Genomic DNA, 24,775 nt, shown 5'->3' with positions numbered 1-24,775 from the left:
CATAGGTACAAATGTACGTATGGCGGTGCGTGTTGTGACTCGTCCGTACACAAAAAAGAGATCGAGGTGTGCAAGATTTGTCTTTGACGTGTGTCACTTTCTATGTATTTGTGTCGTCACTACAGATTGGATTTTGTATGTAGTGAGTGAGAAGTGTGACTGTGTGCACATATCCCCCTAAAAAAAGGCAGAATGATTTGTACGGTAAGATATCGCTTGGGCTCCTCCTTTCCGACATGTCGGAAGCCGGTGCTACTCGAAGTTTCAATCTATTGTGTTGATAAAAACGCACATAAACACAAGAAATTGTGACGTTTTCAACCATAAGGTAACACATTGTCGCTAGTCGATAAGGTTGATTTGAAATTGAAGCTATATGGAAATAGCGCCTTATTGACAACCGACAATAAGTACCCTTTTGGTTGAGAATGGCACAATTGGTGCTCCCATCCTAGTAGTAGGTATCGCAGTATCACCACGTGCGTTATCTGTCACGCATGTTCACTAGGAAGAGTCAGTACAGAGTTGTAAATAGCCACACGTCCAGATATCGGCCTTCAGTTTTAGTGCTGATAGTTCATCCTTAAGAGTCTCCGGTAAGCTCGGTTCTCCATACAAACGTAGTTCCGCTCTCATTTTAACCTTTTGAACGCCAAGCATTGACGTAACTCGACGTGACACCGCAATGAAGCAAAATAAAACCTTAGAGAACAATAGTGATTACAAAACAGGATATCGATATTTTCACTGATTTCGTTTTTGACATACTTAGATTAGAAGAACCACTACACAGGTGTTTTACAATATAATATAGATAATTCTGGCTTTTAGCTCTACTAAAAACCTTTAAATATCAAAATGTACTTGTAACTTCCACTCAAATCTCTCAATAATGCCACATCACTACTTGGTGGTGACGTCAGGCATCGGACGTGAAGTGCCGTCATGGGCGCACGGAACACTGATAAGCGCGCGTTACTCAGAGATGTGCAAACCCGTTGTCGATTATTATTACCTACTAATTAGCAAACTGCAGTATCGTTACAATAAAATAAATGCATAAGGGGTTACATTATCACAAAAGGTCAGTACCGTCTTTCAACCAAGTTGTTTAAATTAAGCACGAAAACAAGTACCGTAACAGCACAAATGGCAGTTATTTTAGCAAAAACAACTATTACAAAATGTATGGGATTAAGCCATATCTACTATTGATGGCGCTAGCGTGTTCGTCGGAACTGCGCGAAACGATTTCTATTAGGAGATTGTTACTTTCATATAATAATATTATTCCTCCATGACTCGGTCACATCACTAGGCGACGTCAAGTGCCGTTTTTGGCGTGGCTAGCTATGCTATTTACTGGGTAAGTCGTATTATAACATAATGTTGTTTTTTTTTAACCTTCTATTCATAGTTGAATTGTAATAAAGTTATACAATAAAGTAGAAGGGCAAAATAAAATAATGCAAATACAAACAAAGAAATATAGTTATTTATTAAAGAGTCTTTGATAAATTAAGTTTGGACGGCAAATGACGTCGGCGGCGTGAGTGGCACAAAATGTCGACGACGTGATTTACCGTCTTTGGCGGTCAAAAGGTTAAAACGACTAGCTAGATTGCTCTAAAACTTTGCACTTACAATAGGATAAGGTATCTATTTCTGTAATTAGTTTAGTTTATGTAGGTTCAGTTAAAAAAATACAGCGAACTTAAGTTTTTCGTACAAAACTTGTTGCTCTTCGTTTGTTTTATAAACTGGAGCTATATAAACTAATTTCGGTGCTATATAAATTAAATTAATTATATTGCGGAGCTATATCAATTAAATTTAGTTTATCGGAACCAGAAACGGAATCGGAACCGAAAACGGAACCTGAACCAGAATCGGAACCTGAGTCAGTACTGTGTCAGTAGGTATAGGCGGTACACATTACACAACACATACGAATAGATATTTTAATTCAATAACATGAATAAAATAATACAACTATAGTTTGTCAAAGGACTGTCTCATTCCAAACATCCAAAAGAAAATGATGATTATAGTTTTTTTTGTTCTTATTTACTGACAAGATTTGCTTGACCAACTATAATTAGTGCATCACGTGGCAAGCGGGGAGATGAACGAATGACAGGTTTAAACCTGTTTGTTTTTGATGTACGCCGCTCATGTCCCGCCGCTACGCTAAGCTTTGACATCCGATTCAAAAGTAACGGAACCGAAACCGAAACGGATGTGTAATACCAATCGGAAGTTCCGACTTAACGGAACCGGGGCTCCATAACATCCCTAGTATCAAAGATAGATATAACTCCGTAATAGATGGATACAGTCTAAGGAAAAAACGTGCCTAGAAAATCAAGAAAATTTGATTCTCGTTCAGAGGGCGCTACTAGCTTTGGCCTACTGTCGTATAGATGGCGTTGACGGTTTCGTTTGTTATTTAACAATTTTAACGCATATCAGTGAAAGAACATGGGTCAAAATCATAAAAATAATTAATGCAAATAAAAAAAAATCATTTATCCATACTTAAATACATTTTATCGTATTTTTATAAATATTTATTTTTAGTTTTAAAGTGTGTCAACAGATGGCAGTGAATTTACTGGGGTTACAAAATTTACTATGACAGTACCGCTCCAGTATAAGTTACTCTATGCTAGTATCAACACTCGCCTTTCCTTTCAGAGCGAGCTATACAGCAAAGTCCTGATGTCAGAAGCGAGCGTGCACTCGGACTTCTCCCGTCTCGCTCGCTGGCTCACGGGGACATCTGTGGGTCTAGTGTTAGGAGGTGGCGGCGCTCGCGGCGCTGCTCATGTCGGCATGATACGGGCCATACAGGTAATCCATTCTAACACCCTCTAAGAGCTCGTTCCCACTATATCAGATGTCGGGACGACTTTTAATCGGGTGTCGGCGCCTCTGTTCACACTAGTCGGCTGTCGGGACGATTTTTAATCGGGTGTCGGTGCCTATGTTCACACTAGTCTGCTGTCGGCCACGACCGCAGCTGGTGCCATTTGAGGTTCTCATTTGACGCGCGGGAGGCACAGCCGGCACAGGGGGTGCGGCGCGGGCGGGGTCGGTCCGACATCCGACATCATGTGAACAGCGCCGCCGACACGATTTTTTTCCGGACGGTGGGCTGACAAAACACACGATATTTTATGTCGGATCCGACACAAAATCGTTGTCGTTCGTGTGTGAATAGCTTCATATAAAATGTTCTGCCGCTACGACACCCGATTAAAAATTGTTCCGACATCCGACATAGTGTGAACGAGCTCTGGTGCCGGTTTTCTGACAGAGGCTGCACCACATGCCTATCCATTGCTCTGGGGCCCGTTTATCAAAAGTTTGTAGCTTGCAATACAAGTGGAAGTCCCTTTCTAACAAAAGCTGTCAAAAAGGGATTTCCACTTGTATTACAAGCTACAAGCTTTTGATAAACGGGCCCCTGCACTAGTTTTCGGTGATTGGCAACCACGGCGACGGCCTGAATGACTGACAATAAATGCTGGACCATCTTAGACCCGTTGGATTGAAACTGCCTTAAATCGCTGAAAATAGCATTTAATTTAGGATATTTTTAGGGCACCAAAGGGTAAAAACGAGACCCTATTATAGTTAACGCTATCTCTACTGAGCTCGTTCACTTATGTACTAACAATGGCATTCTGTTAAACAAAAGCCATTATTTCCTTTGTGTGAGCGCGTGGCCTTTTTGTGCCTGAGGCTCACACACAATGGCCACGCGCTCAGGCACAAAGGCCACGCGCTCGTACAAAAGAAATAATGGCTTTTGTTTAACAGAATGCCATTGTTAGTACAGGTAAGTGAACGAGCTCAGTAGAGATAGCGTTAACTATACTAAGACTCCGCGGTCCGTCTGTCTGTCACCAGGCTGTATCAAATTACTATGTATAATTCTGTATACTGAGATTTAATAGAAGCTCATATGTGACGTTTTCAACCAAAAGGTACCACATTGTCGCTTATTGATAAGATTGATTTCTAATTGAAGCTATATGGTAATAGCGCCTTACTGACAAGCGACAATAAGTACCCTTTTGGTTGAAAATTGCACATATATTTGTTTACAGGAAGCTGGCATACCGATAGACATGGTGGGCGGAGTGAGCATAGGCGCTTTCATGGGCGCCCTCTGGTGCATGGAGAGGAACATTACCACTGTCACGCAGAAAGCCAGGGAGTGGTCACAGGTACATAAAACTATCTTATAGTTAATTTTAACTATAAAACTCCCGTGAGACTCAAACATATTAAATTATTTTAAACCGGGTCACTCACCTATTATTCACGTATCACGGCGCGCCCTTTTGACCAGTGAAGACGTGTCTTTGCTCCGTGAAGACGGTCCTCGTAAATTGGACGGAAACATGTCGAACTTAATAATACGACATTCGACTTAATAATAGTTTAAAATAATTTAATATCTGTTATAGTTAGCTTTTGCGTATCATTTTGTTAGTTTTTAGGGTTCCGTACCCGAAGGGTAAAAACGGGACCCTATTACTAAGACTCCGCTGTCCGTCTGTCACCAGGCTACATCTCATGAACCGTGATAGCTAGACAGTTGAAATTTTCACAGATGATGTATTTCTGTTGCCGCTATAACAACAAATACTAAAAAGTACGGAACCCTCGGTGCGCAAGTCCGACTCGCACTTGGCCGATTATTTAAAGTATTTTGACAATAAATGGAGTTCATAGACGACCGGTCTGGCCTAGTGGGTAGTGACCCTGCCTGTGAAGCAGGTGGTCCTGGGTTCAGATCCCGGTAAGGGCATTTACTTGTGTGATGAGCACAGATATTTGTTCCTGAGTCATGGATGTTTTCTATGTATTTAAGTATTTGTATATTACATATGTGGTTGTCTGAGTTCCCATAACACAAGCCTTCTTGAGCTTACCGTGGGACTTAGTCAATTTGCGTAAGAATGTCCCTATAATATTTATTTATTTTATTTATAGATGATTAGGTCGCCGCAGAGTTCTGTTACGAGTAGATTGAACTAAATAAACTTTTACCAAAAAATAAAACCACTGATTTTGCAAAACAGTTTAAATTTCCATTATTTTAGGGCCTTATTAGCAGAATCACTTTCTTTTTTTCTTTTCTTTTCTTGATGGACTTAAGGGCGGTGTTGTCCGTAGCCAATGTCACGTAAAAGGGTAGGAACAAAATAAATGCTCTTAGAGCACGACGCTGTTCGGTGGTTGTTGTAGTTGTCTCGTAACCGATAGCTGGATTTTACGAGAAGCACGTGGACTACCGGCCGTTGACTCCAAAATGGTGGTTAAACACGCTTTGAGATTAATTCCCCATTCACTGCACACTACCACATTAGATGATTGTATAATAAAGCTATCGATATTACACTTTAAACAATATTAATGAGCAAAAAACAAAGGAATTAATCACGAGGCTACTATCAAGATGGCGTTCGAACCGGAAGTCCCAGAATCACTTTAGATGTGCTAATAATATTTGAAGAGTTCCCAAGATATATATACCTCACCGCCGCCTCCGCCTGTTGTCACCTCTGTCTTCATGTATTATTTGTGTTTTCATGTACATTTTTTCTGAGGTTGTGCAATAAAGAGGATTTGTATTGTATTGTATTGATAAATCTAGGGGCCCCTTTTTTCGAACGGTATTAGTCTCAAAGATAGATATAACTCCGTAATAGATAGATACAGTCTAAGGAAAAAACGTGCCTCGAAAATCAAGAAAATTTGATTTTCGTTCAGAGGGCGCTACTAGTTTTGGCCTACAGTCGAATAGATGGCGTTGACGGTTTCGTTTGTTATTTAACAAATTTTAACGCATATCAGTGAAAGAACATGGGTCAAAATCATAAAAATAATTAATGTAAATAAAAAAAAAATCATTTATCAATATTTAAATACATTCTATCGTATTTTTATAAATCTTCATTTTTAGTTTTAAAGTGTGTCGACAGATGGCAGTGAATTTACTAGGGTTACAAAGTTTACTATGACAGTACCGCTCTAGTATAAGTTACTCTATGATTCTATCGTATTTTTATAAATCTTCATTTTTAGTTTTAAAGTGTGTCGACAGATGGCAGTGAATTTACTAGGGTTACAAAATTTACTATGACAGTACCTAGTGTGTGTACATTAGTGTGTTGTCATGGCAACATACGATTTGCCTAGCGGCAAACCGATGGAACTGCCTTAATAAAAATCTATCAAATACCCTATTCCAGAAAATGACTCAATGGGGCAAACAGCTAATGGACCTAACGTACCCAGCGACATCTATGTTCTCCGGCCGACAATTCAACACGACCATCCGTACGACGTTCGGCGAGGTCCACATAGAGGATCTGTGGCTACCTTACTTCACTGTCACCACGGATATCAGCGCTAGCTGCATGAGGGTGCATAGGCATGGTGAGTTGGACTTTATGTGTTACACGTTAAGGTTGGTATTGGAGTACAAGAAATGTGACTAGGGCCAATCGCCGATCAGTTTATAATAAAATAAAAATTGTGGAAGAGGCTAGGGTGTTCAAAAAGTATCTGAACAGCTATCCTATCCTATAGCTATAGACGAATTGAGACAAAATTAAACTTGCTTTTTTTGTGTGTTTGTTTGTTTAAATTTCTTGGTCCAATGTGTATTTCGCCGCTATACTTACTGAACCTCGTATCTGCAACATTTTATGACAAAAACACCCGTATTCCTTTTGAAAGAAAACCGACATTTCCATCAAATTATTGTTGCAGATATGAGGTTGAGTAAGTATAGCGACGATTTGCGTCTCACATTTTGCTAAATTAGAGAGTGAGACGCAATGACACTGGATCAAGAAGTGGACAGGTGTAATACCATCCTAAGTCAGAAAGTTGAGTTAAAATTGTAATTTAGAATAGGAAAAAAAACGTAACAGAAAGTTCCGTACTTTATAGCGGCAACAGAAATACATCATCAGTGAAAATTTCAACTGTCTAGCTATCACGGTTAATGAGATACAGCCTGGTGACAGACAGCCAGACGGACAGAGGAGTCTTAGTAATAGGGCCTTTGGGTACGGAATCCTAAAAAAGCATTTTGACGCTTAATAAGGCTTATTAAATATATTTAAACGGGTCACTCAACTCGTGGTCTGCCAACGCATGCTCCCGTTGAAGCTGCTCGTTATGGAACGAAACATGACGAGCAATGTCTGACTTTTAAATACAGGTCACCGTTTAATTATATTTCAAACTAGCTTTTGCCCGCGACTTCGTCCGCGTGGAGTTAGTAATTTGATTAGCTTATTTTTAATCCAATCTGGTTTTTATTGATTCGCCATACAAACTCCACCCCCCCCCCCCCACCCTTTTCACCCCTACCCTATGTCCTTCACCGGTCCTCAAACTATCTCTATACCAAATTTGAACTAAATCGGTTCAGCGGTTTAAGCGTGAAGAGGTAACACAAAGATAGACAGACACACTTTCGCGGATGTCTGTGTCTCACGACGGAAGGTTTGTTTTATAAAATTTCATACTTAAGCCTTGTATCATTATTATATGCATGTTCAGATACTTTCGGGCATGGAGAGAATATTTTAATGTGACAAACCAAAGTGATGAAAAATCTCTTGTACTCTGATATATTTGGTTTTCAATCGACATGGGAGTAGAACGGAGCCTAACCTCTTGATGCCCGGTGTTCCGTATTTAGAATAAACGTGACAAAATTGGTCCTTGTTCAATTCTTGTAACTATTAGTTGTAGATTAATTAAAAAAAAATATATATTTAACCGGGTCACTCAAGTTTATAAAGTCGATGATTGCTCGACATGTTTCGCTCCATAACGAGGAGAATTTTCAAAGAGCGCTCGCGTTAGTGGCCACTAAATAATATTAAATATATTGAAACGGGTCACTCACGTATATAGTCGATGATTGTTTGACATGTTTCGCTCCATAACGAGTAGCATTTTCAAAGAACGCTCGCGTTAGTGGCCACTAAATAATATTAAATATATTGAAACGGGTCACTCACGTTTATAAAGTAGATGATTGCTCGACATGTTTCGCTCCATAACGAGGAGCATTTTCAAAGAGCGCTCGCGTTAGTGGCCACTAAATAATATTAAATATATTTAAACGGGTCACTCACGTATATAGTCGATGATTGTTTGACATGTTTCGCTCCATAACGAGTAGCATTTTCAAACAGCGCTCGCGTTAGTGGCCACTAAATGATATTAAATATATTAAAACGGTTCATTCACGTTTATAAAGTCGATGATTGCTCGACATGTTTCGCTCCATAACGAGGAGCCTTTTTAAAGAGCGCTCGCGTTAGTGGCCAATCATCGACTTTATAAACGTGTCCCGGTTAAATATATTTAATATGTCAGTGTTTTAGGGAAGTTTTGTGCTGGGTCTCGAGAGGTAGCTAAAATGCAAAAGCATATTGTATTGGAAACACTCGGTTGGAAACGAAATCAATAAAGGGGCCAACTGACTATAAGTCCGCCGTACGATATCGAAATTGTTAGAACAAAAATTTGACAGTTCAGAACGACTGACAGGCCGATATCGTCCGGCGGACTGATAGTCACTGGGCCCCTTAAGTGGCAATTGCTTTCACACGCGCTTTATTTAGTTGTACCGGACACTTATATTGTACACCTATTTCAAATTAAATGTAATGTGAACCAACGCTTATGAAGCAGGTAGGGTAAATCGTCAATTACTGGCCACTTTTTTAATAACCGGCCACCTTATCCTATAAATTAATTCTGATAAACAGAATTCATTTAAGTATAAGATGTCAATAACTGGCCACCCTTCAATAACTAGCCACCATATACTAAAACGAATTGTGTATATAGGTGAATATTCATTTTTAATATAAGGTGGCCAATTATTAAACAGTGGCCAGATTTTCTGAATACGGACTACCAAGCTTGATTTTTTACATTGTTTTTATGATTAGGTAGAAAAAATGTCTAATTTATTTTTACAGTATCGATTAGAATTATTATTAGGATATATGTATATACGTAACCTTTAAGTTTTCAATTTGAGACGTTTTACGACGAAAGGTACCTTATAGCGTCCGGCGTTACGAAGCGTAGTACCGCATTAGTATGGACGCGCCGCTATAATGGTGTAAGCGCAGAACGTCATAAGGTACCTTTCGTAGTGGAATGTAACATTTATTTCAACTAATTTGTGACTCTAAGTAAAGTTGTTATTAATTTTAAATTAGTTCTTATTCTTACTTCTGTTATCAGTTTTCAATACCTTAAGATTTTGCCGATTTCATTTAATTCGTTGGAAGGTATATTTACCGAATCACTTCCGAATGTCGGCTGATTCCGAAAATGCATTACAATAGGGAATATTACGCGAAACTCTGCGTAGGTGGCGCCAGTATCACAATCTGAGGGTCTATCCCGAAACAAGAAAATCTAAATTTCGTTATCTAACATCTTTGTCATTTGCATATTCGGGCAATAAAGAGGCAGATAGCGAAATTTCAGATTCGCGTTTCCCGGTAGGTCCTCTGTAAACAAACCGCCTTGATGCATCAATGTCATATTTTATTATCTCTGATAACTTGTCAAAAACCTGTTAAAGGTACAGTATGTATAAGTTACTCTATGGTTTACTAAAAAGGCTAGTGGTGCACTCTGGTGGCAGAACATTGCAGTAATATCCCTTATTCATGTCAGTGAAATTTCGATAAAAATCGATATGCAAAGGTGATTCGGTTATCTTAATACATTTTACGACAGTTATAACTTAACCTAATATCAAAGAGAATTGATTATAATAGAGAGGTGTCTAGGAAAAAACGTGCCCCTTATTGCGACGTCCAAAACAGATGGCGCTGTATTGCGCGATATGTTTTGCGGTTCCCGAATTATCAAACGTCAACTTTTGACAATCAGAGTTACCCCGAAATGTATGGATCTGTACAGCGCCATCTCGTTTAACTGTCAAATTCGAAGCACGAAATTGTCTTAGATTATACGCATCTTACTCAATCAATGTATCTTTGTAAGAAAGCAAGTTTATTTCTTAGAAACTGACTCTGTATTAAAATCAATAACCCTTTTTTCAAAGTTTTTTTTTAAACTTGTAATGTACTCGTACCTATGTAATGTACGGGTCAAATCTTGCAATTTAAATTTGACCCACTTCCCGACTTCCAATGAAGCTGAAAATTTGCATACACATGTAAGTCGGGTGACAATGCAATATTATGGTACCATCGAGCTGATCTGATGATGGAGACAGGAGGTGGCCATAAACTGTGATGAAACAACGCAACCTAATTGTGTTTGGAGTTTTTAGAATTGTCTCGATGAGTATTATTTGCCTGTGGAAAGAAAAGTACAATCAGCGATAAAAGCTTGTACGGAAAATGATTTTTTTTTGCCAAAAACTTATCTAATATTTTATTTAATGTTATTTAACTAACACAACACATTCATGGACAGGAAATTGTTTTCTATTATGTAAGTTTTGTTGATCCGCTTTCGCTCGCGCTGCCCCTTTACTAACCCAAGCCATGAGTATGTAACAAATACACGAAACCATTTTACATTGTAAGTAATACGTCGGTATATTAACAAATTAACAATTAACATCTTATACAAGCTGTTAAATAAATAAAGTAAGGACGATAGGCACGAAAAATTACTTACACCTGTTTCCTATCATCGCACGCGCGCAATAGGGTATTTGAAATTTTTTTTATTAATGGTATCAGTCGATCAGGTTTGTTTTTAAGATCAAATGTCTGTATGGGACCCGTAGTCTAAAAGCAATACAACAGTAACAAATGATGGTCAAAGTCTGCCACCCGCACTTTACTGACGAAACGCTTCTAACAAGATGGCAAATACGTCGTGACGTCAGCATGTAACGTCGCTATTGCTTAGAGGCCGTGGAAAACAAGGAAATTGCGATTTTGTCGGTGAAATATTGCGTTTATGTATATTGTTGCTGTACAATTTTATAAAAATGTTAGGAATCGAATGGTACCATTCTTTTTTTCCTATTTGGAAGTAAACAATTTTTTTTTAACTTTGTGGTCTTGTATTTTTTTATTATTCTTATATATTTTTTAAGTTACAATTTATTGTTATAAATTGTTCATTTTCTATCTATTTATATAGATATAGTTATAAAATTCAACATGTGTCAACTACCCTATTATATTGCCGTTCCGCCGATGACGCCGGCGGTCAATGACACCGTGCGAGAGGGATAGTAAGACAATCTTGCGCGTGCGATAGAGATAGAAAAAGGCGGGTCAATGTATGAAATTATGCGTGACTAGCTTCCTTACTTTAGGTGTCGATATTTTTGAATTCAAATATGTAGTTCATATTAAACAAGTTTTTCTATTAGACCTACTGAAAATCGATTTATATCTGGGTAAAAAAAAAATACCACCCTGAGCGAGGCTTACACTAGCGAGAATTTGCATGCAATTTACATTACATTGCCGACTACTAAGGTAAACTGCATTGAAAAGTTTGATCAGACACCGCAATGTAATGACAATTGCATGCCGAAATGCAGTAACCCGAAAGATTTTTAAAGACTAAGATGTCCTATAAACTTTTCTGTAATTCGCCTAGTTTCAGAGTTGATACCAATTTTAAAAAAAGGCGAATTTTTATTGTTACAAATTGCAAAAAGTATTTTTGATGGCGATGTTGCCACTATGGGACGTAGTTCAAATATCCTTATAGCTAGATGTCAAAAAGTGACAAGTAACACTTTGTAAAAACTAGGTTTAACAAAAAAAAAGTAAAAATCCATTTTAAGTGACAAGTTTACCAAAAACATTTACCTTTTATGTACAAATACATTTAAAAAATCGAAGACTGAAAAAAAAAATTTTTTTGGCGAAGTTGACCTACTCATTATAATTTTTTTCCTTCTTTTGGCCTCAGAAATGCGTGGTTAAAATCTTTCGGGTTCCTCGTGAACACCGTGTATACTGAAATTATGGTCCTATTATCCACTGGGTGTTTTTTCTAAATTTGGGATTCGGTATAATTTCTGATAAACATTTTAGAAAAGGCTTGGAAACCGATTTTTAGTCTGATAGTATTTTTAACTTGTTTAAAAATGTGCTTCCTAGTATTTTAATTATTAAAAAGTTGCGTCCGGTAAGAGTCATTTTCGTTTAAACGTTATTTAAACGCTAAGGTATATATTGCATGAAAAGTAGGTATATGTACTGCATAATTCATATAATTATTTTCCATCGTATTTTCACGGAAACGTACGAACGTGTCTTGCTTTTTCAGTCAGTCTCGGTACAAAAAGTACTGAGGCTGACTGAAGTAGCATGACAAATACGAACGTTTCCGAGAAAATACTATGGAAAACAATTATTCACTACATCTGTATTGATGTAGATTTACCTCAACAGTTCTGCAGACCAGTACCGAGGAGATATACACAACGCTACACAATTTATCAAAGCCAAAATAGCTATGCATTTTAGTAACAAAACAAGTTTTGTTTATGTTCAAAAATGTGTGACTATTTTGTTCTGACATGTCACATTTTACCGTCGAAGACACAATCTTAAAAGTAGAATAGATGACTCATTAATAAAAGCTCACTTTGTTAAAATTGGAATCAAAGGTTTTTATAATTTGTAAAATTAAGAACAGTTTCAGTTTTATGCAATATTTACAAAAAATATTAAATAAAAACTGGGAAACATTTTCATATAAATTTTGATTATTTCGCCTTACACAGTTGTTATTTTTAGGGAAACACGATTTTATATTTTAAAGGGGCCCACTGACTATCAGTCCGCCGGACGATATCGGCCTGTCAGTTAGAACAAAAATTTGACAGTTCCGAACAACTGACAGGCCGATATCGTCCGGCGGACTGATAGTCAGTGGGCCCCTTAAGAGCTTAGTAAATTGATGCTATACAAGAATAAAGACATTAATGGTGACTAATAAACATGCTATCTGCGATTATTTCATTATGATACTATGATAAAGAAACCTATCCTTTACCATCGTATTTTCTCGGAAACGTTCGTTTTTTTCATGCTACTTCACTCAACCTCAGTACTTTTTGCACTGAAACTGACTGAAATAGCATAACACGTTCGTTTCTGCGAATACTATGGTAAATGATCATACACTACAACTATACTTTTTCATTATTCCTAAATACTGTCTTTTAAGATTGTGTCGACGATCTAAAGTCATAACACGAAGGCTTGTCCAAAATTGGTGCATACACCTATTGCGGTTCGTTCATATCATAGTACGTTACTTGATAACTACGATGATTGTGACACTCAGTATGACAATGTTGGTGTATGTTTTACGATGATTTAATATGTGGTATTTTCTATAAAAAGGGACCTTATTGTCGATGACGCTTACGCCATTATAAACGATGCTCCGACATAAATACAATGCCGCGCGACGCTGTGCGGCGTAAGCTCCATCGACAATAAGGTCCCTTCTCATAGAAAATGCCCCATTTGAGTGTTGAGTTAATTTCGGACCATAATTCAGGACCATATACAGGGTGAAATTTTAACCACTGTCAACCTCTACGTAGTGATTTTATAGGTCATACTGAACAACTTTTGTTATGGTACCAATGCCGAAATCGCGAAAAAAAATTTGGCTGTTTAATACATTCCGGCTGATGTGATGCCGCTGATTTCTATGGGTCAGCCAAATTTTTTTTTGTGATTTCGGCAATGGTTCTATAATAAAAGTTGCTCGGTATGACCTATAAAGTCACTACGCAGAGTATGAACGGTAGTTAAAATTTCACCCCGTATACTTTTGTACTATAGTTGAGTGGGTTTACGGTTTTTTTAAAACTAACTAAGACAATGTTTTTCATGAAAACTCACCGGTTTCTTTTGGTAATCTGATTTTTTGCGATTTTGTATATTGATGAGCAATGTTTTAAAAGTTGACTATTTTGGACTCTTACCAACATTGTCGTATTGCCTATTTACCCGCGTCGTCTGCTACAGTATTTATTTTTTTATTTTGTACAACCACACTCACCTGCATTTATATGTGCTCGTATGTTTGGTCGAATTGTGTACGGAACTGTACGTGTCGTGTTTCGAGAGCTATTATTATGTATTCTTACATAATGTCCCACGCTATAGTGTAATGAGAAAAGTTGAATACGCTCTGTTATTCAGCCTTACGTGTATCTATAGTTTGGCTAGCTAAAATTCATCGTACTAGCATGGACGAATTAGACAAGATGAATAACAATCGCCTTCCTCTAATATTCAGCGCTACTTATTGAATGTAAGTTGAGTTACAGATACATTATTGTTTTCCGTCGTATTTTCTCGGAAACGTTCGTATTTGTCATGCTGCTTCAGTCAACCTCAGTACTTTTAGTACCGAGACTGACAGAAATAGCTAAACACGTTCGTATGTTTCCGTGAAAATACGATGGAAAATAATTATGCACTATATCTGTATAGGTCTAAGAGACAAACAAAATGGATGGAACTCGAACTGCCGGCTTCAAAATAACTCAACTTCCTTTCAATAGATGTCGCTGCGGACCCCAACTTGGTCTAAGCGTTGAAAGAGATGGATGGAAAGTGACCTGTTGTGTGATGCCATGTGGAAATAACCTGAATATTGGAAGAACGCGATTTATTTGTGTGTCCTCTTGTTTCCGTCCATGGTATTATAGTTAACGCTATCTCTACTGAGCTCGTTCACTTACGTACTAACAATGGCATTCTGTTAAACAAAAGCCATTATTTCTTTTGTGCCTGAGCGCGTGGCCTTTGTGCCTGAGGCTCACACACAATAGCCACGCGATCAGGCACAAAGGCCACGCGCTCAGGCACAAAAGAAGTAATGGCTTTTGTTTAACAGAATGCCATTGTCAGTACAGGTAAGTGAACGAGCTCAGTAGATAGACCGCATACTATACATTAAATCACGCGACAACACTAAAACATTATAAAATTATACTTGTAATGTTGTCGCAGTGTTTTCTGGTAACTCTGATTTTAGCTAGCCAAGCTTTTGGCTGTGTGACAGAACGTTGATAACGATTTTGAAGCTGTTTCTGTGAAAGTACCGAACGCTGCTTTTTTGCGGTACCAAAGCTGTGTATTGAATGGGGTTGGCTACTGTCAAAGGTTTGCATAAATGGCGCCATCATAGCTTGCCTTTTTTTCTATGAGATTTGGCTTAAAGGGCTGGCATCCAGGGCATAAAATTCCATTAAAAAATTTGACACAATTCTAGGGATTGACAGGGCAAGCTATGCTGGCGCCATCTGCTAAATACTTCAACCCGCCAACCCCATTGTTGTATGAAATAAACACAACAATGTCGTCAGCAATTGTGCAGTCTTCAATATAATGTTTTTAAAGTTACTTACATGAAGGCGTTCCGTGTTTTTCAAGGAAGACAGCTTACTTATCGAATTATACTATGCCCTAAACTTCCCCATAACAGTAATTTTTTATATATATCTATAATAACGTATACGAATCCGACATTAGCTTTCTGGGTTTGCCATTGCTTATCTAATTAAAAAAAAGAAGAGGAGCTTGTGATTGGTTTACCGAATAATGCTTTGGGAGTTCCGTATGTGGAACATTCACTAAAATCATAGTAAATAATTAAAAATCGATGCGTTTCAATGTCGGGTTGGATTAAGAGGAAAGGGGACGAAGTAATCTCTATTTTCCTCTCTGGATATGGATACTAGCATTATAGAAAATATTCTTACGCAATTTGATGTATATTAAACACAGCCCCTTCTTTGATTTTTATAGATAAAAAAAAACAGATTTTTTTATATCGCTCTTAACTTATAATAATAATTAAAAAGTCTAAACGAGTCAAACGAAGGGGCGTAGTTATAAATCGTGTATAAATACTATACATAATGTCAATATTCAGGGAGGAAAATGGGGACTACGTTTTTATAGAGTACCGGTTGTCCACTATCGTCTTAAGCAATATGTATGTTGTATTGTTTGCATCATGTTTCATTTAAAACCCCCCTTTTTCACGTATATGCATGAGTGTGGTTTTCGTTACTCATATTTTACATATGATTTTCTGTCATACTCTCATTCTGTTTTGAACCGTACACGTAGATGTGTTATCGCTTGGCGACTGTCAATATAATATATATGTTAAAATGTTAAGCAACTTGACAAATTATACTATTGTTCTTTAAAATTAGTTTGAAAAATTCACCAATAGTGAAAATATAAATAATGTATGTTTTATATTTACTATATTTTATGTAAAATTCTGATATTATTCCCCTATTCTGTATTTGGATTTTAGAGGAGTCTAAATTGTTCGGCTAAATATACAATGTAGAGAGAAATAAACGAAATATGTTGTAAATTGGAAAAATTAAATAATGGTCGACAAACTGAACACACAAATAATAACGTGGTTTTGGTTTATTTATCATAACAACCAACATTACAAAATATGAAACCGATCTTCAGTTCTTATTTAAAAAAAATACTACATCTGCATTACATATATATAAAAAAGTCTTCAGAAAGGAGGTTTCTGCCTTCTGAAAACTTCAGGTCAACCGCGAACTGCACTAAGCAGAGGACTCCAGAATCTCAAAAAAACACATGTTGCTACTTCGAGCACGTCTGGGGTAGACAACGTTACCGCTGCATTTTATGGGGCAACCTCTAGTAACTCAGGGCTGATTCGATAGACCGCATTATGAAATTTATCATAGGTTTATAGAGATAAGTATTCTTTCTAAAAAAAGTCCTCGAAATATATGATAACCCATTTTTATGGGCTTGTTCCTTTCCCATAAACTACATCCAATTATAGACCTATTACGGGAAAACTACTTAGTAAAATGTATAACAACGCAATATTGCGTATCAATTATACTTGGTTGGTTTATCTTCTAATATTTCTATGTACCTACTTCTATATCTTTAGTGTTTGTATTCCGTAAAACTTACAGGTAACCATATTATTATTGTGTTATTTATGATGCATACATTTCAAAGTCACATTTCATCTCTGTAGTGCTGGGCGCTATTTAGTTCTATAAATTGACTACAAATATTAAAATTTCTAAAGGTTAAGGTATGCTTATAAGCAAATAAGTTGATATATACGATAACACATCAGCTTCAGCAAGGTTACGGTTTAAAACGACGTAAACCCTTCAACTCAAGTAGTATTTAATTTACTCTTAGCATGTGTAGCATGTGCTTAAATACTGTAGCGACCTTCGTTCACCATAGTATAAGGAACCATCTCTGCATCTCCCTAGACTACTCATTCTATTCATCGTTCATTTGGGTTGGTAAAACTAAACACTCTTAAGGCACTTCTAATAGGGGGTATCATTCATTTCCTTTCCATGGATGGAGCACTGTATATAAAAAAAGAATAATTTAAGAGCATCGTAAAACAGTATAAATTCCAAATTTGAAATTTGAAACGCCAATTCGCGCCACAGGTTCGCTGTGGCGCTACATACGCGCGTCGATGTCTCTCAGCGGCTATATGCCGCCTCTCTGCGACCCGGTAGACGGCCACCTCCTATTGGACGGCGGTTACGTCAACAACCTCCCAGGTAAACCAATCACATGGCACCGGCGTCTGTGTGAGTGTTACGGTTGCGATGACGGACCTATAGCAACGCTCCGACGTCTGCGATTACGATGCGTTCGAATGGGCTACATGCATGAGAAATATTATATGATGCGTTCAATAAACGGGCGTTTTCTAAAATAAATATTGAAAACCTGATTCTTTCAAATCTGGACATTCTTAGGCTTATTCTATTCAGAATCGACAGCATTCTCTATCCTGCCATTAAAAAAAGATGTCCCAAAATGTTAATTCCATTACGTCACGTTTTAGTGTGAATTTTGTTTTTCACTTGTATGTGCGAGACGTAGTGGAATATACAATTTTCATACAATTTTTTGGGACATTTTTTTAATTATCAGGATTGAATATGCTAGTGATTCTGAGTTTAAGAACCCAAAACACCAGGATCTGTGAGAATCAGGTTTTCAATATTTATTTTAGAAAACGCCCAAACACGAAATTAAAGCAAAAATTCGAAATCCGCTATTTTTTGTATCAGTTTTGTAAAAATTGATATTTAGATATCCGAGTTTGAAAACGTAATATAACGGGTAAACTTGTTTTTCACGATTCTTTCATACATTTTGGTGCGGGCCTACGGCCTGTGACGTCACGGCCGCACAATATTTGTATGTGGCGTTTACACTCGCGGTGCACCTGCCACATTTATTTTCTCAATTTTGAAATTTCTGGGGTACAATAGATAGCAGGTTTATCAGAAACATTTTAATATCACGGAAAGTAGAATCGATTGGCATCTTCCAAAAAAATCATGCATGTAGCTAATTACGATTAGGCTGAGTGTAAATATGAGGTGTTGAGTTTTTTTTTTTAATCTTCAACTTTTTCTAATAGGATGCGTTTTATGATGGCTCTTTAACAGTAATTTCAAACATGTGCGTCCTCATAATTTGAGTATACTTTTGTATATAACTTGATAAATTACTCTTCATTTCTTCATAACCTATAGGTATATAGAAAGCTTTTAGATAGGTTTAGCAAAATAAGTTTTCTATTTTAAATGTAGGCTAAAAAAACCTGGTACGTAGACATTCCTTAAAAAACCTATCGCTTCACAGCACCGTCACTCTAACACCCTCATATTCTTTACACTCAGTCCCAACGGTAAGTAATGGCAACCCCAGACAGAGCGTACCGACGGAACGGATAGATACAGTCACCATGTACAGATACGTTGTGGAGATACTGCCGGGCTTCGATGAGTATAGCAGGAATATTCCCGCCGATCTGCGACCCGAAGGATGGGCATCTGCTGCTGGATGGGTGCTACGTCAATAATGTGCCTGGTACGTTTTTTTAGAATTTTGGAATATATGATGAGACGAAGGAAAAACGATAAAAGGCCAAAATCCTAATTAGGCTGATCCACACAGAACGAGCCGTTTCGCGAGGAAATTGCCGCGCGAATCAGCTTGGACGGTGGAGACGTTCCTCGGCCGCATTACCTCAGGCTAGGCACATTTGCTGAGCTGCTACACGCGGCAACTTTCTCGCGAGGCGGTTTGTTCTGTGTGAACCAGCCTATTTGGTAACTATAGGTAGTATAGGTAATATGCTCTTCATATGTTGTGTGTTTACACTGTTTACCTATAGCGGTTTGAACGTTAAAATTTTAATATCTGTTAATTTCACGAAAAGGAGTGTTGACGTTTTTCCTTTGGGCTTTTTTCATTTATATACGGATTATTTGTTCTTATTGTTTTGTATTAGGAAAATGATTTAGATTTTTTTTCCTGATTACACGCCATTATTACACGCGTTTTTGCGTGTGGGTTATAATCCAATTGAGAATTGACTTCATTTTTAATATTTTCTTAACATAAGAGTAGATTTAAACAAAGTATATGTACTTAAATTACCTAAAATATATATGAACGCACGGCAATCCCAATTTCACTTGGTCACGATATCACTCGTGAATGGGAGGAACAATTTCGCTAATTCTTATTTTGTGTTTGTTATTGTCAGGAGAACGTTCTTAAAAAAGAAAAAATTAAGACTGCAAAAAAAATAGATATAGGTGAAACGAAATTCGCCAGGTCATCTAGTCTTCAATAATAAAACGTGTTTAGTTAATTTACGTTTACCTCTAAGGCCGTTCACGAGTGAACATGCAAATTTCGATGTCCACAGCCGACGTTATGCGCTCGTTGGGCGCAAAACACATCCTAGCCATAGACGTGGGGTCCCAAGACGATACGGACCTCACGAATTATGGCGACGACCTCTCTGGATGGTGGTTATTGTGGAAAAGGTTAGTCTACTTTATTTACCACTAGCTTTTGCCCGCGACTTCGTCTGCGTGGACTTAGTAACAGCAGCTAAAGTAAATATAGCGACTGAATAAAGTCTCATGGTAATCATTAAATTTTGAGCATATGCACACAGATTATCAGGCAATTCATTAATTATCTCAATTCCACCCCGCTTTTCACCCTCTTAAGGGATGATTTTCGGGATAAAAACTGTCATATGTCCTTCCCCGGGACTCAAACCATATCCATGCCAAATTTCAACTAAATCCGTTCAGCGGGTTAAGCGTGAAGAGGTAACATACAGACAGACTTTCGCATTTATAATATTAGTATGGATTACATTGTTAAAATTATTTGTCCCACTTGTTGTTCATAAATGGGGATCATGCTCGTTCGGCCAAAATATGTATTTTTTATTTTATTTTATTGATAAGAATGTTTACATGACATTACAGTTTAACCAATGCGTCACGCAACTTAAAACTAACAGTATAGAACTGTATAGAACTTGACGTTGAAATATCACGCCAACAGGCAGGTGCTGCCCCCTACAGAATAGGATCGCTTGCGCTTTGGACGGTCTGCCAATATGTGTGTGTGTACAGAACTAGATACGCACTGAAATTGATGCCAACTGCCATACATTGTAAAAACAAATGTATGGCGGTCGTCGTCAACGTCGAGTCGTACTTGGCGTCTGCGTTTCGATTTCCACTTTCGACGTGTTGCCTCTCTGTCGCAATTGTATATTCGTACGTAAGCGTGACAGGGAGGCAACACGTCGAACGTGATTCGCGGTAGGCTCTCTGGACTGAAAATCGCGTATCGTTTCAGATGGAATCCATTCACAACTCCGGTAAAAGTGCCAAATTTGCCAGACATACAGAGTCGACTCGCCTACGTTTCATGCAACCGGCAATTGGAGGTGAGTTCGCTTTGCGAATGACATTTGTAGCCGTAATTTTAGATCACACAAGACTACATTAACGAATTAGAGTTGTGCCGTTCCCCGTAACATTCCCCGTTTCGTATGGGCGAGAAATTTCCCCATACAAAATGGGGAATGTTACCGGGAACGCCACAACTCTATGAACGATAAAAGGGCGGGATTAATTTTTATTCGAAATGATTAATTATTTATTTTATTAGGTATATTTGATTAATGATGAGGGATAATCCAATGTATGTACTTCTTTTGTTGTGATTTTTTAGGGTTCCGTACCCAAAGGGTAAAAACGGGACCCTATTACTAAGACTTCGCTGTCTGTCTGTCGCATCAGGAGCCCAAGCATCTTTTCTCTTCTATTATCTATAGTTCTTAACAAACTTGTACTTGGTATACTGATTCTAATTACCCTAATGCATATGTACATTTTACAGTAAGTATTTTTCTCGCGTAGGTGTCTGCGTTTCGATTGGTGTGTGGTGAAAATTTTTGTGTTTGCAACGTTCAAGATTCCACTTTTCGAACCTTCGCTACGGTCGTGGTTAAATTTTGGAATCTTTCGCTTGCTCTGTTATCAATATTAGCACGATAGGTTAAAAAACTTTGCCCCCTAGTAAAACAAAAAGCTTACTTGCTACTTTTATCTCTTGTATTTTATTGTAGTTCGGGCGATTTTCCGCAACTCGACGACTGGCGCCTATTTTGCGTGATATGGGGGATGGGCTAGTACTGCCAGCCCAACTTCTCGAGGAAACCTATCAAACCTTTGATGTTGAGTAGGGCCTCGGGGATCCGAGATGTTTTGCCCAGCACCACGTGAGAGGCTGTTTCTTCTGTCTCCATGCGTCCTCTGCAATTTTATCTCTTTCAGGAAGTGAAAAAATCGGACTACTGCGAATACATCCGGCCTCCGATCGACGCGTACAAAACGCTCCAATTCGGCTCATTCGACGAAATCCGCGAGGTCGGATACCGGCACGGCGCGGCGTACTTCGAGGGGCAGCGGCGCGGCGGCGGCGGCGGCGTGTCGGGCGCCGCCGCCGACTCGAGGCGGCCTGACGAGATCCCGCAGCTGACTGAGTGAGTGGGGTTACAGCATAGAGTAACTTATACTAGAGCGGTACTGTCATAGTAAATTTTGTAACCCCAGTAAATTTACTGCCATCTGTCGACACACTTTAAAACTAAAAATGAAGATTTATAAAAATACGATGGAATGTATTTAAATATAGATAAATGATTTTTTTTATTTGCATTAATTATTTTTATGATTTTGACCCATGTTCTTTCACTGATATGCGTTAAAATTATAAATAACAAACGAAACCGTCAACGCCCTCTATACGAGTTTAGGCCAAAACTAGTGGCGCCCTCTGATCGAGAATCAAATTTTCGTGATTTTCGAGGCACGTTTTTTCCTTAGACTGTATCCATCTATTACGGAGTTATATCTATCTTTGATCTCATGAACCGTGATAGCTAGACAGTTGAAATTTTCACAGATGATGTATTTCTGTTGCCGCTATAACAACAAATACTACAGAATAAAATAAATATTTAAGCGGGGCTCCCATACAACAAACGTGTTTTTTTTTGCTGTTTATGCGTAATGGTACGGAACCCTTAGTGCGCGTATCCGACTCGCACTTGGCCGGTTTTTTTTTTCAGAGAACTTTTATAACCTCAAATGTAGTGGTAACTTTTTTCCTACAAAATTAAATTTGAGTAACTATGTATTAAATTATGTAAACATATAGTGTACCATATCGGTTATAATAATTCGAAAACCGTGCAACTTTTACTGAGGTCATGTTAAGCTTGTTTCAATGATCATTTTAGGGTGTCCTACCTCCAGTGTCAGTTTGACGTGATATTTTTGGGACAGCCTGTAGGTATATCGGTTTTGTAGGAAATTTTATACATATTATTTACGTACAAGACTATTTCTTGCTACGGGCTACCGTTTACGTGTTATTTACGAAAAACTAATATACTTTCCCACTCATATATTCTTCTTCTTCTTAAACTCTCTGTTCTCCCTCACCATACCGGTTTTCTCACGTCTTCTTTCGCTGTTCAAGCAATCCGTCTTTGGAATTCGCTCCCTCTAACGATTAGACAAGCCCCAAACAAGCTGACTTTCAAACGAATGCTCTACAAGCACCTGCTAGATACTGTCTAATGGGACCCCCCCCCCTAACCCTTCCCCGCACATGCAAAAATATATTTATGTATATTATAAATTTGTATATGTATTTATATTGTTTATTTATGTAGTTTATAAAGGTATTATAGTATATAAATATTACTAGTTTGCATATTGGCGTAAGTCTTAGAATTTATATTTAGAACATTTTTTTTCGCATCGCACTGCACCCACCTTAAAATTAGTTAAGGTGGGTGCAGTCTTTGGCCCAGTGGTGGACTGGTAGAGAATGCCTCAAGGCATTAAGTCCGCCTTTTGTACTTGTTCTTGTGCAATAAAGTGTAAAATAAATTAATAAATATATTTTGAAATATTGATTCTAACTAAAAAGTATATTGAATCTTTTTTGTAGAAATTTTTATGCAAATTACTTATGTAATAGAACATTTTTTGCTACGGGCCACCGTTTAAGAGTTATTTACGAAAAACTATAAAAGGGATCCTGAACTAATTTCGTATTTCACATCACAACTACGTAGTGTTAAGTTGCTGTTACAATTTTTTTTTGTGTAATTTTGGAGTCTCATTAAATATATTTTTTCAGAATATACTTATGTTTTATATCTAAAACACTATAATCCGAACGCTCCGCGAGGGTTGTTCTTTTGAAGTACGGTAATCCGTACTTCAAAAGAACAACCCCTACTGTACCACAAGGCCCTACTGTACCACAATTTAATCACGTGATCTCTTTCCAGCTACACATTCACGGACCTAGCACAAATGGTGTGCTCAGTCCGCACGGGGCGCGGCACGGACAACGACTCCTCCTCCTCGTCTGACTACGAGGAGGACCCGAGACACTTCGAAGGCTACGCCTCGGAGCCCAGCGGGGGCATTATGGAGGTAACCTCATGAGTTATACTTTTTTGTCAAACTAAATTAAATCTTATCATTGATCAAGCTAGATTATATAGAGACCTCAGGCTACATTATTATCTAAAACCAAATTCCTGAAGACGACTCATGCATTTGGGCGGCTGAATAGTATAGATCCACAGATAAAGCACTGAGAGGGCGCGAGTTAAGTATGCATTCAATTCGAACGAGAACTGTCAACATTTCTTCTTGTCTACCCCTACGACGCGGTATAAAAGTGTTTTTAAGAGGTATTAGACACCGGACGACAACGACTCAACCGCCGCCTACACCAGGAGCTCAGCGCTATCATTACTCATTTGCCAAACTAAATTGAACCTTATCACCAAGCAAGACAGGATCAACCACTTTTCTCGTCGCATTCATATAAATCGATATCGTTTGTGACCCCTTTATAACTATCACATACATGCAATATCTTACTTATCGATATCATTTTATCGACATATACTCGTGACAATTTTTCCTTTGCTATTCCTGGTATCATTTTATCTGACAATCTCATGTCAATTTAGTTCGCTCAATTTTGGAGTCGAGTTTAGGGTAGTATTGCAATGGATGACAATCTCATGTCAATGGGGTTGGCCGGTCGAAATAATTAGCAGATGGCGCCAGCATAGCTTGCCCTGTCAGTCCCTAGAACTGTGTCAAATTTTTGTTTTTTTAATGCCCTGGATGCCAGCCCTTTAAGCCAAATCTCATAGAAAAAGGGGCAAGCTATGATGGCGCCATCTCTGCAAACCTTTGACAGTTGTTAACCCCGTTTAGTTCGCTCAATTTTGGAGGCGA

General features: G+C 38.0%; 1 protein-coding gene across 6 annotated transcripts in view; it reads left to right on the top strand.

Moving 5' to 3' along the window:
* LOC134755149 (neuropathy target esterase sws) overlaps positions 1-24,775 on the top strand; it is a 73,484-nt gene that overhangs the window by 38,867 nt on the left and 9,842 nt on the right. For 5 of the 6 annotated variants that reach the window (XM_063691638.1, XM_063691635.1, XM_063691640.1 and 2 more), the window contains 8 exons: positions 2,698-2,853; positions 4,116-4,235; positions 6,270-6,456; positions 17,543-17,659; positions 19,834-19,954; positions 20,790-20,880; positions 21,773-21,981; positions 23,806-23,953. In XM_063691638.1, the coding sequence (XP_063547708.1) occupies positions 2,698-2,853; positions 4,116-4,235; positions 6,270-6,456; positions 17,543-17,659; positions 19,834-19,954; positions 20,790-20,880; positions 21,773-21,981; positions 23,806-23,953 (1,149 nt within the window). Of the gene's footprint in view, positions 1-2,697; positions 2,854-4,115; positions 4,236-6,269; positions 6,457-17,542; positions 17,660-18,869; positions 18,987-19,833; positions 19,955-20,789; positions 20,881-21,772; positions 21,982-23,805; positions 23,954-24,775 lie in introns of all 6 variants that reach the window. The other variant, XM_063691636.1, reaches the window with a different exon arrangement.

The sequence above is a fragment of the Cydia strobilella genome, chromosome Z, assembly GCF_947568885.1.
Source record: "Cydia strobilella chromosome Z, ilCydStro3.1, whole genome shotgun sequence".
Taxonomy (NCBI): Eukaryota; Metazoa; Arthropoda; class Insecta; order Lepidoptera; family Tortricidae; genus Cydia; species Cydia strobilella.
This window is presented reverse-complemented; position numbering and strand designations above follow the sequence as displayed.